Source organism: Eptatretus burgeri, chromosome 2 (assembly GCF_056783735.1).
Source record: "Eptatretus burgeri isolate ZD-2024b chromosome 2, Ebu_testis_v1, whole genome shotgun sequence".
NCBI lineage: Eukaryota > Metazoa > Chordata > Myxini > Myxiniformes > Myxinidae > Eptatretus > Eptatretus burgeri.
Window position 1 is genome coordinate 39,936,489 of NC_140962.1, and position 16,914 is coordinate 39,953,402.

The following is a 16,914-nucleotide window of genomic DNA, read 5'->3' on the forward strand; positions in this document are numbered from 1 at the left end:
ATGAAAAGTTTTGTATGGGCAATGGATCTGAATGGGCGTGGGTTTTTATACCTCAAGGAAAAAGTTTGGCAACACCTTGTCGGAGGCCAAGATCAAGGCTGGTGCCTTTGTTGGACCGCAAATCCGACAGATTATGAAGGACGAAACTTTTCCGACAACTCTAAACCCCAAAGAGCTGGCAGCGTGGAGGAGCTTCAAAGCTGTGACGGACAACTTCTTGGGGAACGAGCGCGCGGACAACTATGAAGAAATAGTGCAGCAGCTGCTGGAGTCCTTCAGGAAACTTGGCTCCAGGATGTCCCTGAAAATCCATTTCCTACACCAGCACCTGAACTTCTTCCCTGACAACTTGGGAGCAGTCTCGGACTAGCACGGCGAGCGATTCCACCAAGAGATTTCACTCATGGAGACGCGTTACGAAGGGCGGCACAACCCGAACATGATGGGCGATTTCTGCTGGTTCCTGCATCGTGAAACTGACACAGAGCAGCACAAACGCAAAGCCAAATGCCTAAAGCATTTTTAATTACATTCTAGTGGAGTTTTTCTGTAATTTCTATAATTTTGAAGCATTCATGATGAAATAAATGAATAAATGAATTTTTGTAAATTTCATTGAAATCCTGACTTCTAGGCAATGGGAATATTTCTGTTACTGAAAATCCTGACGTGATACAGCAAAACGGTTATGATTTTTGAAATCAGCGTACCCAAATTAGTCTAGATCACTTTACACATCTCCAGTAAAAAATTTTTCTTCAGTGTTATTTACCGGGTGCTTACACCCCTCTACCAATTCATTCCGTGATGCAAGATGGAACTTTCAAACAAAGGAAAGGACGCAACGAAACGGGAAACAGTTCGACAAGTACATTTATTCCACACTCAGACAAGGCAAGCACGTATTCACAGCCATACAGTAAGAATGCAATTTACAAGCAAGAGTTACAACCGAATAAAGCAATGTTTATTTACATGCACTTAAACAGTTTCTACTTTACAAGACACGGCGCCACAACACGCATTCAAAGAAAACACAAGAAAAGACCCCTCAAAGGCAAGGGAGTCAGACTGGGCCCGTGGGCCTAATGCACGTGGAACCTGGAGGAGCGGCCAGGTCCACGAGACCAAAGGGTCTTACCTGTGCCCTCGTGGCGCGATGGCGGGCAAGCCGCAATGTCAGCGTAGCTGCGCCTGGCTTCGTGCCTCTGGCGTGGTCGGCGAGCTCTCTCCGGCGCTCCCTGTCTGCCTTTCCCGTCTGCTTTGAGCTCCGTCTCCCGACTCGACTGCCCCGCCGACACTGCAGACTTGACTTCTTCTGCCGACACTCCGCCGCTGCCACTCCACTGCTCCCACTTGGTTCTTGACTTTCTGCCGACGTACTGCACCTTTCGCTTCCGCGAGCTGCACCGTGCTCGCGCTTATATAGGCCAAGGGAGGGGCGTCTATATAAATTTCTGGATCACAGCGGGTTCGGAGGCGGGGCCACACCACCCGATGCTCAGCCATTGGGCGGATGAAAAGGGGGCGTGAAGCATTCCTGATCCGCTTTTTGAGGCGAAAGGAACGCATTCACAGCCCATGGCACGACGTGTGGTGGGAGTTTGGTTGTTGGCGGGCGTCGTTTGAGAATGGCGGTGAAGCGATGTTTGCGGGGTGGAGTTGTGGAGGTAAAGAGGCGAAGGTGGTGGTGTTTCGGTGTAGTTGTTTGGGGGCGTTGTTGGTGGTGGCGATTTGGTTGTTGGCGGATGATTGGTCCAAAATAACGACAGCAAAAAGAAAAACGGCTAACTCAAAGGATCGCAGCCCTGTGAACATGGAAATTCCCTCTAAACAACGGTGGGGAAATCTAACTACACATACACTTATCGTCATAACAGATCTAAGGACCCTTTATGGTGTATTGCGAATTTCCACAGCCGTAACAATATATTCTGGCTGCCAGACCATGCGTTCAATCAAGTTGAGATTTAAAATATATTCCCCATCACTACTAGATAATAATTTTGAAGGTTCATGTCGATCGATGAAGCGGTTCAAGAGAAATAATTTTCTTTAAGATTTCTGCTCAATCCAATATGGTGGCCAGACCATGTGACCTATTAATTATTCGTGAGTACCCTGGTATCCCCAAGGCTTGGGGAACATTTGTGTGAAGTTTCCCCTCGATATGTCCAGCCATCTGGAGAAGAAGATTTTTTATAGGTTTTCGGGTAAATCTAATATGGCTGCCAAACTATGTGACATATGACATCATATGTGTGAACGTTTTGTTCCTCATGGATAGACAGTCATTTGTGTAAAGTTTCGCCTCGATCTGTTCAACCGTTTCAGAGAAGATTTTTGAAGGGTTTTTATTTGTTGTTTTTTTAAACAATATGGCTGTCGAACCACATGACCAATGACATCAAGTTTTTTTTTCTTTCTGTGGACTAATTTATCCCTAGATGATCCTCAATAATTTTCATACATATTGGATGTAGCGTTCTATGTATGCAAGTATGACGTCATATCGAAGGCACCTTTGACATCATTAAAAATCACACTTATTCCTCATGAGGAGTACTTGCTATGTGCCAAGTTTCAGTTTTTTCCTTAGTGTGGTTTCAGAGATACAGAGGTACAATTTTCCCCTTTTTTTCCAACACGGGCCACATTTCGTGACCTATGCCGTCATAATTATCATTAAAACATTCTCCATGAGTTGTCGCCTCGATGGTGAAAATTTCGTCTCAATCTGACAAGCGGTTGTAGAGAAAAACACTCGTGTTCTGTGCAGACAAACAAATAGACAGACAGACAGACAGACAGACAAACAAACGGACCCAAATGCAATATCCTCTCCTCTGGTGAGTGTAATAACAGCAGGAATGGTCATAGCATAATATTAATGTTATGACAAAACAATATTAATATGAATAATATCCCCTCTCCCCAAGGGGTTTTTCATCCTTGGACAAACACCGTGTGAATGTGTATAAATAGCTTGTCGTGGAATTTTGCCAGGCACACCTACCAGAAGTAAAAAATATTATAAACCACAAACACGTGTGATTACTTTTTTAAACAGTCGCTACTGCTGGGAGGGGACCCAACGTTATTGAGGCATTCTCTGCTTAGCACATCTCTCATAGATTAACAGATCTGAGCCTAGATCTACTGTAATCTATATACCCCATCGAGGTTAATAACATGACCCTTCTTTCCACTCCATCGGGAGTGGGTGTACTGATGTTTAAAAGGAATCAACAGGTTGATGACGATATAATGCAGGAATCCTGACTATAATTCACAGACCGGTGTTTGCTTGTGTATTTGTTTGTCGCACTACTCCTCCTACAGTTCTGGGCTGATTACATCCAGACTCTAGACTTGCTACATCAGATCAGCATAACCCCAATTAGTGTACAGGGGTGTTATCTTTATGGACCATACGGACCAGCCATATAGCAATATGGACCCTGCTAGATCTGTGAGTGAGGTATGAGTGGAACCAAGAAAAGAATTTATCACAGAAACCAAAGTCTTCAGAACGCCTGTGTGTGAGAATAGCATGATCCAACGTATCAAAAGCGAAGGACAGATCGAGCATCATTAGGAACACTACCTGTTGATTATCATTGGTGCAAAGTATGTAGTTCTGTACTGAAACTCGCGTTGTCTCAGCGCTATGTGCTACTCTGTATGCAGAATGCCGAGGATCAAGGAGTTGATTTTGAATGACAAAATCAGATACCTGTTCTGATGCAGCCTTTTCAATTAATTTGCTGAGAAATAGCGTTTTTGAGACAGGCCTATGGTTATTTAATTCTTCCTTGTCCAAAGAAAGTTTCTTCAAAACTGGAGTCATGACTGAGGGTCACATGACCATTCACAGTTCCGTTCCAAATTCAGCCATTCAGGTCGTTGGTTATTCTTGGTGGCAAAAGTGACCGACCGGCGTGACCGTGGTCCATCCAGACCCGGACACGTTACAATATTCTGTTCAACAACGCAACTGTGGTCCATTCCCTCACTTTAAGTTTGTTGCTTTTTTACCCACTGTCACTTCATTCGTCCATGAGCCGATATCTTCAAAAAAATAATGGGAATGGTATGTACACATAGCAATTGCAATCCAGCTTTATATTTTCACGAATGAAAAATTTCACGTCGTTCACTTAATTAATGGCCAAAAAACACACCACACACACACACACACACACACACACACACACACACACACACACACACACACACACACACACACACACACACACACACACACACACACACACATACACATACACATACACATACACATACACATACACATACACATACACATACACACTCTTGTGCAGGATAATAATGGCTTCAATTCCTGACTTTTTTTCAGCTTGCATTTCCCAGCTTTATAACTTCCTGGATGTGAGATCCATAATGATGGACATTGAAATGCCTTTTTTTTTTCCATTCTTAACATTTTGCTTCATATTGCAATTTTAAATAATGCAGGACTCTGTAAGATAACATTGTTTTCCTGATGAAGGGTTATTATCATCACTAGGTGACTCAAGGAATACTGGAACGTTACTCGTCTGGTACACTGAAAGTGAGTGGACCCCTTGACACCCGGCTCGACCTGCTGGTTGAGAACATGGGACGCATCAATTATGGAAATCACCTCAACGATTTCAAGGTTTGCTCCTATGCCGTGTTGCAAAATGTTTGTAAAGAAACAAATTTATTCAGCCTGTTCATCATCATCTTGAAGGGCCTGCTTTAGAGTTTTTCTTTCTGCAGTTTGAGGTGCACAAATAAAGGAACTAATTATCTTTAATTAAACTGATGCATATTTCTGAAATTCTGACTAACCAATTTAATTTTGACCCAATTCCAATAGTTGGTAAGTAACCTAAGTAGGCCAAAGTTTTCTTACATTTTCTTGAATTCCCACTATGTCAGTATAGAACTTGACCTAATTTTTCAAGTCGTTTACTTATTCATATGAACTACTTATTAGTGACAAACATTTAAGTATTGGAAGTTACCCTTAACTGTGAATATAACTCAAACGATGAATAAAAGTAAACAAGTCTGGACCGTCATGATGTTTCGTGTTTAAAATGCACTTCTGGGACAAATTTACAAGAATCAAGAAAGTTTGTCAGTTGAAATACTTCTACTTCTAGAGTGTATAAATATATGCATGTATTGTTGTTCAGATAGTGAATAAAATAATGGAAACACCAATGTAAAGTCATTTAATATGGCATTGGGCCACCACGTGCGGTCAATACGGCCTCGATGTGCCGTGGCATGGAGTCCACCAAAGTTTGGAGTTCTGCAGGATTGATGCGGCACCATTCTTCCACGAGAAAGTCAATCAACTTACACCTGTTTGATGGAGGTGGAAAACACTGTCTCGGCGTCGTTCCAGAATATCCTATAAATGCTCAATCTGGTGGTGACTGAGATCTGGTGACTGAGAAAGCCATGACATTTGGATAATATCAGTGTCATGCTTATCAAACCATTGGGTGACCACGTGTGCTCTGTGGATGGGGACATTATCATCCTTGAAGACACCCTCCCAGCAGAAAAGAAATGCTTCAACATGGGGTGAAGATGATCACTCCGTACCATAAAGTAGTGATTGGCATTGACCTTGCATTCTAAGGAAATGACTGCACTTAATCCATGCCAGAAAATGCGCCCTGCAATATTACAGAACCAACAGAACCCTTCACTGATGGAACCAAGCACTTAGCTTGTAGAGTTCTTTAAGTTGGAAAAAAAAATCAGGGTCTCAGGGGTCTGCAGAGGGTTTGAGTGACTGTTGCTCCTGATTCAGGAGAGGCTCAAAGACTCGCGGTCCCTTTTTTTTTGTCCACTACATATTTGTATATATGTATGTATGTATGCACACATACATACTGACAGGAGAGCTTAATGGTATGTACCCAGCACTTTGTATCCTCTGGCAAAAAGGTGCTATATAAATAGAATTATTATTATTATTTCTAGCAGGGACCTGCGTAATATAAAATGTGACTTCAAGTACTAAACTCCACCCCCCTGCAAGTCCTCAAACCCCACCTCAAAGCCTCAACCCCCCACTCCAAACGCTATGTGCTCTCTCCCACCCCAACTCTGTCCTTCCCTCCCCTTGCTTTTTCAATTCCTCAACTCCCCCCACAAATCCTCAACCCCCCACCCCTTACAACTCTCTGTCCATTCTCTGCCTGCGTTGTAAATAATGAACAGAACGGAACATTAAATTCGCAATAGCTTTCCAGTTTCTTCCCATTAACAACATTCCTGTTCTCGTTGATTAAGAACAAAAGAACAATGTTAAAAGTAAACAAAAACACGTTTAATTTACAATCTAACGATATTCCGTCATCTCGTGAATTTTCAGTAAAAATAGCGGGTTGAGTAGTTTAAGAGGAAATCATCAGACAGATGGGCAGAGAGACAAAAAAAAACAGAACAGGCGTATTGTTATATGAGAGATTATTTATTTTGTTTACATGCAGATCTACTTTAATATAGATCACTCAGATCTACTGTGATTTATATACCTTGGCAAGGCTCACAAATTGCTAAATGCTCATTATTATTTTATGTTGAAATAATTACATTGATTCAGGCAACGAAATTTTTGCTCTTACAATGCTATGTCATTTCATCCTAAACCTATTTACCAACTATCAGACACCAGCCATTTCCAGAATATTATTTTGTTACTTTTACCAACTGAATACTGTACTCTGTCTTGAGAGTTTGAATCTTCTTTTCATACAACAGGGCCTCACCAGCAATCTGACTCTGGGTATGAACGTAATAAAGAACTGGACCATGTACATTCTGGATTTGGACAGTGCTGTGGCCAGCGGTCTTATAGGTCTTGAAAAACACATTACCACTTTTCGTGCAACATTCAGCCCGACATTTTACTTTGGAAGTTTCACAATTCCAGAAGAAATTCCTTATCTCCCGATGGACAGCTTTCTCAAATTCACCGGCTGGACAAAGGTGAGCATATAATATTATTATTATTATTATGAGTTTAATATCATGGATTTACAGAGAGGGAGGAGGGAGGGGAGGCTGGGTTTTTGGTACCTCTGGGAAATTGCTGACAGCAAACTGGTTGTTGAATAATGGTTGTCCTGAGAAAAGACAAAGTTGTATTGAACACACACACACACACACACACACACACACACACACACACACACACACACACATACATACACACACACACACACACACACACACACACACACACACACACACACACACACACACACACACACACACACACACACACACTGTAATGGTACTGTACATACCTTATAGATGATCTAACATTCTTAATAGTGTGTACTTTCTGTCACCGACTTCCTGATAATATTTCTTGGTTAACCACACCCCATGTATTGGCCCTGCCCATGTCAGGCTGATTGACAGGCGTAGTCCCGCCCACCCCTCTGTTCCATTCCTATTACGTTACAAAGGAATGAAGTTTTGCAAACTTTTTGTGGAATACTTTCAAGTTATTATCCCGCCCCCTCCCGGAGGGAGTTGTGTTTCCCGAACTCCAGAGAGTTGTGTCCAACTCCAACTTTAATTTTGAATGTCGCGGGTGGGACTGATATTTTTTCTGCACCATCCCAACATAGAGCGTGCTTGCGCACTTTCTGATAGAACTTGCTGACCATAGATATGTATATGTAACACACACATAGGTCTTTGTTTCACATTAGTAGGGTTATATTCATCGAACACTTGTGTGACTATTTGTATACATTGCTTGAGAAGGCTTTTTTTTTTCTACATTGATGTAAGGCTTATGGAGGAGTATGTATGTACATCATATGCTAGTTGGCAGTAGGAGATATATGTGTACTTTTAAACGGTTTACCAAGACATTTGAAGATGATGGACAAATCATAGCAAATTGGTTTTGAACCAGGGATCTCTGTTTCATTACCCTTTTGCCTAGATAGGAACACCAAACATACCTCTCCATACTGTTGCTGTGTCATCTGTACTTTACCAGCCTTTGAATTTAAAACGTTTAATCTCATTGTCGTAAAACCAAAGGTTCCTTGACAGATAGATATCCAACCGGCAGACGAGTGTTAATGAAACTTGTGTTTATTCAGGAGATAAAACACAAGCAATACTCAAACACATGTGCGACACTCTAAACAGCAAAGAAAAGTCGTCCAACTCTTGTTTCTCACTCCACTTTGCCATTTCTGTACTCGGTTCAAGAACATGCATGAAAGCCCCTCACTCAAGGAACACTTGTAGGTACCAGATGGTTCTGTATCCAGATGCCACGAGAAATTGCTCGTTAATGTGAGATGGTTCACCATCCGGAAGCATCCAGAAAACCCACGAACACTCGTGATCTTTCCCCACAGCTTGGTCGAGCTACCATATTATTGCTTGTCACCTTTTCACTCTTCTCAACTTTTACAATTAACATCTCGCCTCCGCAAACATGACAGAAAAGTCTTGTCATAATAAGCAATTTGTTCTGTATTGAATCATATAGGTATACAGTATAAGCATTAACCATGCACTTAACACAATACACCACCGAACAGTCACTTGTAAAGAATCGGTGATACAAATATGGATTCCTGGCTTCTTTCACACTTACGTGCCTCTTGTTCTCCGCTTTTGATCCACAGGGCCAGGTTTGGCTAAATGGTTTTAATCTAGGTCGCTACTGGCCGGTCAAGGGACCACAGGAGACTCTCTTTGTTCCTGCCAGCTTGCTGGCCACCAAAGTTGCCAACAACATCACATTACTGGAGCTCGAAGGGGCAAAGTGCTCCACAATAATGAAGCAGGGCACAGACTGCAGCGTTGAGCTGGTTGATCGCCCTATCCTCAACGGCCCAGTTTGACATGATTTGGGTGGCCACTGCCTGCTTGGTAGCCACACAGAAAGTGTTAGTGATGTCAGCCTCGTCATAAGAACATCTTGGGTTATTTTTACCCGTTAAGTTGTATTAATTTGTATTTTCAAGATTATGTGGGAATTGTGCGCATCTGTCAGTTGTTCTTTAAATTTGTTGAATATGAACAGTTTTGTTGAATGATTTGTGTCATGTGGCAAAGGGATATAAATATTGGTCTTTTAAAAATACTGTCAAGGTACGAACAAAACTGCCACATGTCATGATTGTGACATTAAACTGAATCTTCTTACAATTGCAATTATTTTGTTTTGCTTTTTACCCCTCAGCCCGAATTGGGCTGAAAAAGGGGTATTGTCGTCACAGGCGTTGTCCGGCGGGCGTCTGTCAACTTAGTTTCCATCAATTTCGAGGAGAACACCTTGTCCGATGAAATCCATTTTTGCAGGGTATGTTGGGGTTGAGTAGAGGAAGGTTCCTTTCGAAAATGGGTGCGCTGCGATTTTCACTAGCCGCCACGGTAGCCATCTTGAAGTCTGATTGATTTTCGATATGACGTCCAACGTGCTCTAACTGACTGCATCATCGTGATATTACTGCTTCCTTTTACAATGCATGGGCTGAGGGGTTACGCCTGCTTTGCGGAGCTATTTTTTTATTTATTTATATCCCTCCCAGGTTCACATATCTCAAAAACACTACATTCCATTCTGCCACGTTCAACCTCCATGTCTGAGTAATCTTTGTTTCCTTTGAATGGAACCATTCTCGTGATGTTGTAACATGTTATAAGTAGCTTCCCAAATGATGAAAACCATATTGTTCTAAAGGTGATACAAATTAGTTGCATATCTGTGGTAACACCTTTCTATGAAGAACCTTCTCTTTTATCGGTTATTTTTGATTTGTGTTTATGAGGACATTGTTAATACTCTTCGTCGATTTTGACTCGTTAATTTCACTTTTTTTTTTTTAAATTGAGGCTTTTTTTTAAATTGGAAGAGCAAGGTGACGGAGGATATGAACTGACAGTCGGGCAGCGGGGCAACTTATGGATGCAGGCAAGGGGATAAACAGAGGAAAGAGAATGGAAGGAAGGAAACATTGCAACCTGAAAGTAAGAGTGTTAGGTTAGGAAGGGTTAATGGGGCTAATAAGGATGGGGTAGTGAAAGCTACCCCATTCACCCCCTTCTTGAAGCCATCGAGGGAAGAAGAGTGGGAGAGCACATCCTATGGAAGGTGGTTCCATGTACGGGAGAGGCGAGGAACAAGAGTTGATTTGAGCAGTCAGCCTATCTTTTGGAAGTTTAACTAAGAGTGAGTTACGAGAAGAACACGTGCTTCCAGAACTTGCTGGGGAGTGTCAGAGGGCTGAGAGAGCAGAGGGAGCTAAACAAGAGCTTCCTCTGCTCTCTCAATCCTCAAATATATGTTGACATGCTCTCTTAATTACCAATCTGCCTTGTCAAGTGATGGAGACTCAGTATAGTATTGTTACTTGCATGGGATGGGGTGGAGGCTTCCGAAGGATCATCAGAGATCGAGGTTACGGAAACGTACTAGCTTGTCAGGGCCCTTCTCGATCAGCATGCATGGCCATCCACATGCGGGGATGTCAAGTTACACATCTTGCATGCCCCACAAATACCAAGGCCAGATTCTGCCACCACCCACCCATCCCTGTCCTCCCTCCATTATCTCAGTTCTTTAGCATTATTCTTTCTCCTGCATGAAGTTACTTTGTCCTTTTGAACCTCCCATCTCCCTTTCCTTTGCTGTGTATAACCAGGCTTGGAGCAATAGTTAGATAAACTAGAAATAAAATTGTCCTCTGTGTTGTGTCAAGGCCCTCGTGGGGGATATAGATATACTTGTTTTTATTTATTCCTGTGCCATAATTTGGCTATTTATTTAGCTACCGAAGGGTACCGTATTATTTTTGTATGGATTATTACCCTCGCTGTAGGAGAGGGTATTGCGTTTGGGTCCGTTTGTTTGTTTGTACGCACAGAGCTTTATATCATATATATTTATATGTTAGTTAGGGTTAGTTTTGTATGATATAAATGATATAACAGCATGTCTTCGTTATGACGTCATAATTGCATATGTAGAATGCTACATCTAATCTGTATGAAAAATTTTTGAGGGTCATCCCGGGATAAAATGTTCCACAGAACAAAAATAATTAAAGACGTCATCGGTCACCTGATTCGGCAGCCATATTAAAACAAAAACAAAAAGAACCTTCAAAAATCTTCCCTAAAGTGGCTAAACAGATTGAGGCGAAACTACACCTATGACCGCCTATCCATGAGGAACAACTGGTTCACACAGAAAACATCATCAGTCACATGGTTTGGCAGCCATATTGGATTTACTGCAAAACCTATTCAAAAAGTCTTCTCCAGAACAGCTGGACAGGTCGAGGGGAATCTTCATACAAATGTTCCCCAAGTCTTGGGTGTATTCGTTTGTTAAGGAATAATTGATTGGTCACATGGTTTGGTAACCATATTGGATTGAAGAAAAATATTAAATAATGTTTTCTCAATCTTCATCTGAAAAGAACAGCTTCACCGATCGACGTGAAACTTCACATTTATGATCTAGCAGTGATGGGGAATACATGGTTTAAATTTCAACTTGATCGGACACATGGTCCAGCAGCCAGAATTTTTTTTTTTAATCTGGGTTCTATTTGATTTTTTTTGTTATTTCTTTTCAATAAGGCTCATTTGGCTGTGCCTGCAATGGGTTTGAAGGTAGAGGAGTAGCAGCTGAAATGCGAATCCTATCCAGGTTCCTCCTGATGACTTCATATTTTCTTTTTGCTTCTTTGGGTTCTTTCTGATGACTCCAATGCAGGACTGTACCAATTTGGTCTTCCATTTGATTTGAATTGAATTTATTTTTATCCCATTCTGAAATCAATTGAATAACTAGAAGGGCACTCAGTGGAGCACATACCTCCGCACGTAGTGCCTGTTCCATGAGAACATATCTGGGCCAATACGTTTTTGAGATATCGTGCTATATATCATTTTTGGCCCGATCCCTCAATGGTGAAGAATCACTTTAAAAATTCTCACTGTCGGATCCGGATTCGGATCTTCACCAAAATGGAATCAATTAGTCAGAGTCACACACCCAACGTGCCCACCAAGTTTCATCTGAATCCATCCTCAACTTTTTGAGATATTGGTTTAGCCCTATCTCTCAATGGTGAAGAATCACTTTTAAAATTATAGTAGATGGATCTGGATTTTTTTTACCACAATGGAATCAGGTCTTCCTTGTCACACATCCAACATGCCCACCAAGTTTCATCAATATCCGTCCACAACTTTTTGAGATATCGTGCTTTATATCAATTTTGGCCCGAAAACACATTTTTGGCACCAAAATCGAATCAATTCGTCCTGTGCGAGAAGGACGAAGTCTTTAGATTTTGGTGAAGATCTGGATCCGGATCCGACTACTAGAATTTTTCAGTGATTCTTAACCATTGAGCGATAGAGCCAAAAACGATATATAGCACGATATCTCAAAAAGTTGTGGACGGATTCGGACGAAACTTGGTGGACAGGTTGGGTGTGTCGCAAGGACGAACTGATTCAGTTTTGGTGAAGATACAAAGCCGGATCTGGATACGAGAATTATTTAATTCCAAAGTGATTTTTCACCATTGAAAGGAAGGGCCAAAAACGATATAGTACTGTATCGCATAATATTTACCTTCGCATTCTGCGAAAGGTTATGTTTTGGTCGCTGTGTATTTATTTATTTGTGAATATGTGTGTTTGTTTGTTATTCGCATAACTCAGAAGTATTAAACCGAATTGCATGAAATTTGGTGGGATGATTCGTGACTAACCAAGGACGATTTGATTAGATTTTGGGAGCGATCGGGTCAAAGGTCAAGGTCAAGGTCATGAAAAGGTCAAAAACACTCTTTTGAGCATAACTTCCTTCATAATACAGCTATCGACATGCAACCACCGCCATATTGTTCCATGACGAGATACCTTTCGGATATGTAGTGTCGGATTTGACGTAACGTCATCGGAAGTGCGTCTAAATGACGTCACAAGATGACGTAAATGTTCAATTTTCGATCTCATCAGTTTTGATCATACCGTTTTGTAGGACTTACCTTAAGGACGTCACACACCAAATTTGACTTCGATCGGACTGACCGTTATGACGTCATTGGCGTTTGAACATGACGTTTTTCAATTGTGGCTAAAATGTCCTGATATTTTACATTCAAATATCCATATAATTTATAAAGCAAAGTCTCCCAAATCCAGGCATTAGGATCAGTACCAAAATATCTGTTTATTGATGTACAGGTTTTGCCAATTAACTCTGTAGTCAAGGTCAAGGTCACACTCAAGGTCAAAATATACTTGTAGGCATAGCTTCAGATCTAATAGAGCTATTGACATGAAACCAACGTCAAAACGTTCAGTGAACTACGAGCTTTCAGAATGGTAGTCCCCGATTGGACGTGACGTCCCCGGAAGTGTGTCAAAAGATGACGTCATTTTTCAACTTTTTAATTTTTCAGTGTTTATCATTCCATTTTGTTGGACTGCCTTCAAGGAGGTTACACACCAAATTTGACGTCAATCGGACTGACGGTTGTGACGTCATGGACGTTTTAAAATGACGTTTTTCAAATGTGCCCGGAAAAAAGTTGCGGCGGCGAAGGTATGTGCTCTACCGAGTGCCCGTTCTAGTTCAAAAATGTTTTTGGCCCAATATGTTCTCGTGGATCAGGCATTACGTGGTGGAGGTATGCGCTCTCCCGAGTGCCCTTCTAGTTTTCTCTGAAATCGCTTCAGTGATCGACACAAAACTTTCGGGATACGAGTGACTACCCATGGATATTTTTTTTTAATGTTAGCTATGATGTCACAGGTGATGTGGTCTGGCAGCAATGTTCGATGAAAGGAAAAACGTTGGACATCTCTGAAACCACTGAACGAAAATCATTGAAACTTGGCACCGGAAAGCAACTCCCTGTGGGGAATAATCTATCTATAATTCCAGCAGTGTGTGTGTGTGTGTGTGTGTGTGTGTGTGTGTGTGTGTGTGTGTGTGTGTGTGTGTGTGTGTGTGTGTGTGTGTGTGTGTGTGTGTGTGTGTGTGTGTGTGTGTGTGTGTGTGTGTGTGTGTGTGTGTGTGTGTGTGTGTGTGTGTGTGTGTGTGTGTGTGTGACCGCTGTTTATCGACAACCACTGGTCCGATCTAATTGAAACTTGTCAGGTATATTGCTGGGGACCTGAGGATGCGCCTTTTCAAGGTTTGATATTAATCGGACAAGTGGTTCCCAAGTTATGGCCATTGATTTACCAAACCAATAACAAGACACATTGCTGCGTAGGCATGGCTGATGGGGAAAGGGCACCATTTAGTTACCAATGACAGGACACGTTGCTGCATAGGCGTGGCCAATGGGGAAAGGGCGCCATTTAGTTACCAATGACAGGACACTTTGCTGCGTAGGCATGGCCGATGGGGAAGAGATCCTCAGCCGCGTTCCCCATTACGGGTTACAACGCCCGGACTTCCAGATAGTGATGACTTACTGTATTCTAATAATTTCTCAATTTCTTATGTGCATTTATAGATAAACACAATGCCCCAATTCAGTCATCGTTTACGAGAGCGAAGGAACGGCCTGTGTGGTTGTTTGAAAGTTTTATTTTTTGCACGTACGGCCACGCACGTACGGGCACGCGAGAGCGAAGTGGTTGTTGAGCGAAGTTCGTGAGAGCGAAGTGGCCTGTGTGGTTGTTGTTTCTGGCACGCGGTTTGAAAGTTTTTAAATTATTATTTTGGGTTTGCACGTATGGCCAAGCACGTACGGGCACGCAAGTACGGGCACGCGAGAGCGAAGGAACGGCCTGTGTGGTTGTTGTTTCTGGCACGGGGTTTGAAGGTTTTTTTTTTAAGTTTTTTTTTTATTTTTTTTTTTTTGCACGTACGGCCACGTACTAGTTATCATAAACTACTGATACATCTCCTTTTCACATACTTGCCCCCCTTACCAAGTGAGGCTTGTAACATCAGCAGGGCAGGAAATTGTTATTTGGTCAGGGTGCTGGCAATTGATTCGCTTCTCTTTGCGAAAGACACCATGGGATATTTAACATCAACCAAAAAACAATGTTGGCAGACATGTCCTCTGGCCTAATGTCCTAACAATGTTATTAAGCTTTAATCCCCCATGGGTAGTCGATGACACACTTAAAGTTTTGCATCGTTTGGTTCGGCGGATTGAGAGATTTTAAGATTTTTGCAAAAATCGAATCTGGCTGCCAAAACACGTAACCAATGATATCGTAGTTATAAAACCACATGGGTAGTCAATCATACGTGTAACGTTTCACATCAATCTGTTCAGCCGTTTCGGAGGTGATTTATTAAGGTTTTTTTTTCTTTTTCAACAATATCTGGCCGCCAGATCACATCACCAATGAAATTATCAATTTAATTCTGTCAACAAATTTCCTCGTAGATGATGCACACAAATTATCGTATCAATCGGATAAAGATTTTGATACATCCATCAGCCTGGAGGTCTGGACATTTGATCATGCATTTGCTTATCTACCACCTATGTATGGCAGGTTCAAACCTGTCGTTTCTTGAGCTGACCCACTGGTTGTGTGGGTTTGAACAGAAACCGTGCATGGAGTGTGAGGAGATAACTTCAGAGACTGTCCGGAGAGTTGAGCACTGGATCACGGCAGCACCTTCGAGAGTGAGCAGTTGAGAGGAGAGTTGTGTCCGCATCTAACAGAGTTGTGTCCATCTTCCAGAGTTGTGTCCATCTTCCAGAGTTGTGTCCATCTAACAGAGCTGTGTCCATCTCACAGAGTTGTGTCCATCTCACAGAGTTGTGTCCATCTAACAGAGCTGTGTCCATCTCACAGAGTTGTGTCCATCTAACAGAGTTGTGTCCATCTCACAGAGTTGTGTCCATCTCACAGAGTTGTGTCCATCTAACAGAGTTGTGTCCATCTTCCAGAGTTGTGTCCATCTAACAGAGCTGTGTCCATCTAACAGTTGTGCCCATCTAACAGCTGCAGGGCCACAGCAACGCAACGTCCTGCAAATGGGCTCGAGGTGCTGGTTTTATTTTGGCGGTCTTTGTCTCTTCACGAGTTTGTAACTATTTACACCCGACTGACTATTTAAAGGGTGTTTGAACTCTTTCAAAGGCTGATCAATCACCACTCCTGGCCTACAAGTATATATATATATATATATATATATATATATATATATATATATATATATATATATATATATATATATATATATATATATATATATATATATATATTATATTTTTTTTAAACTGGACCAGTCTCTCGTTCCCGTTGTTATCCTGGTTCTCCCATCCGCCAGTATTAGCTGGTGGACGTTGAAGACCCCGGCGTGTGTTACGCGAAGAGTCGGCGAGCCATCGCCGGCACCCTGAACAAATTTCAAATTCTTTCACAAAATCACCTTCGGTCGAACGTCAGGCGTGACCGACGGGTTCGTGAAAGACTTGCACCGTTATTGGTTAAAAGGGAGAGTACGGCAGTAAGATTTCCGAGGAACATGTACGGTAGGCTAAAGGAATCTTCAGGCTCGTAATGAATGGTCAAGGTACGAGTAAGCGGTTTTTTATTGCGGTGCTACGTGTTCGGATCACTGTTTCATCAGCTCTTCGAGCGGTCGAAAAATATTCGATTTCTGGAGAGAATATTTGTTTTTAAACGGGGAGAAAACAAGATTTCAAACAGGGAGCGTGAATGTGATAACGTGGTTATTTTTTTATTTTTTTTAAACATTCCAAATGGGGACCGATGACTGAAGGGACTCGTGGGGAATGTTCGGTCAAAGGAAAGATTGTAATAAAATAAAATAAAATAAAATTAAAAAAAATTTTTCTTTTTTTTCTTCTCGACTTCTTCTTCGTATTC

General features: G+C 41.8%; 1 protein-coding gene across 6 annotated transcripts in view; it reads left to right on the plus strand.

The window, feature by feature from the left end:
* GLB1 (galactosidase beta 1) overlaps window positions 1–9,225 on the plus strand; it is a 65,148-nt gene extending 55,923 nt beyond the window's left edge. For all 6 annotated transcript variants that reach the window (XM_085868301.1, XM_085868329.1, XM_085868310.1 and 3 more), the window contains 3 exons: window positions 4,550–4,681; window positions 6,793–7,020; window positions 8,694–9,225. In XM_085868301.1, the coding sequence (XP_085724427.1) occupies window positions 4,550–4,681; window positions 6,793–7,020; window positions 8,694–8,912 (579 nt within the window). In that variant the 3' untranslated portion in view covers window positions 8,913–9,225. The remainder of the gene's footprint in view (window positions 1–4,549; window positions 4,682–6,792; window positions 7,021–8,693) is intronic.
* The last annotated feature ends 7,689 nt before the right edge of the window (window positions 9,226–16,914 follow it).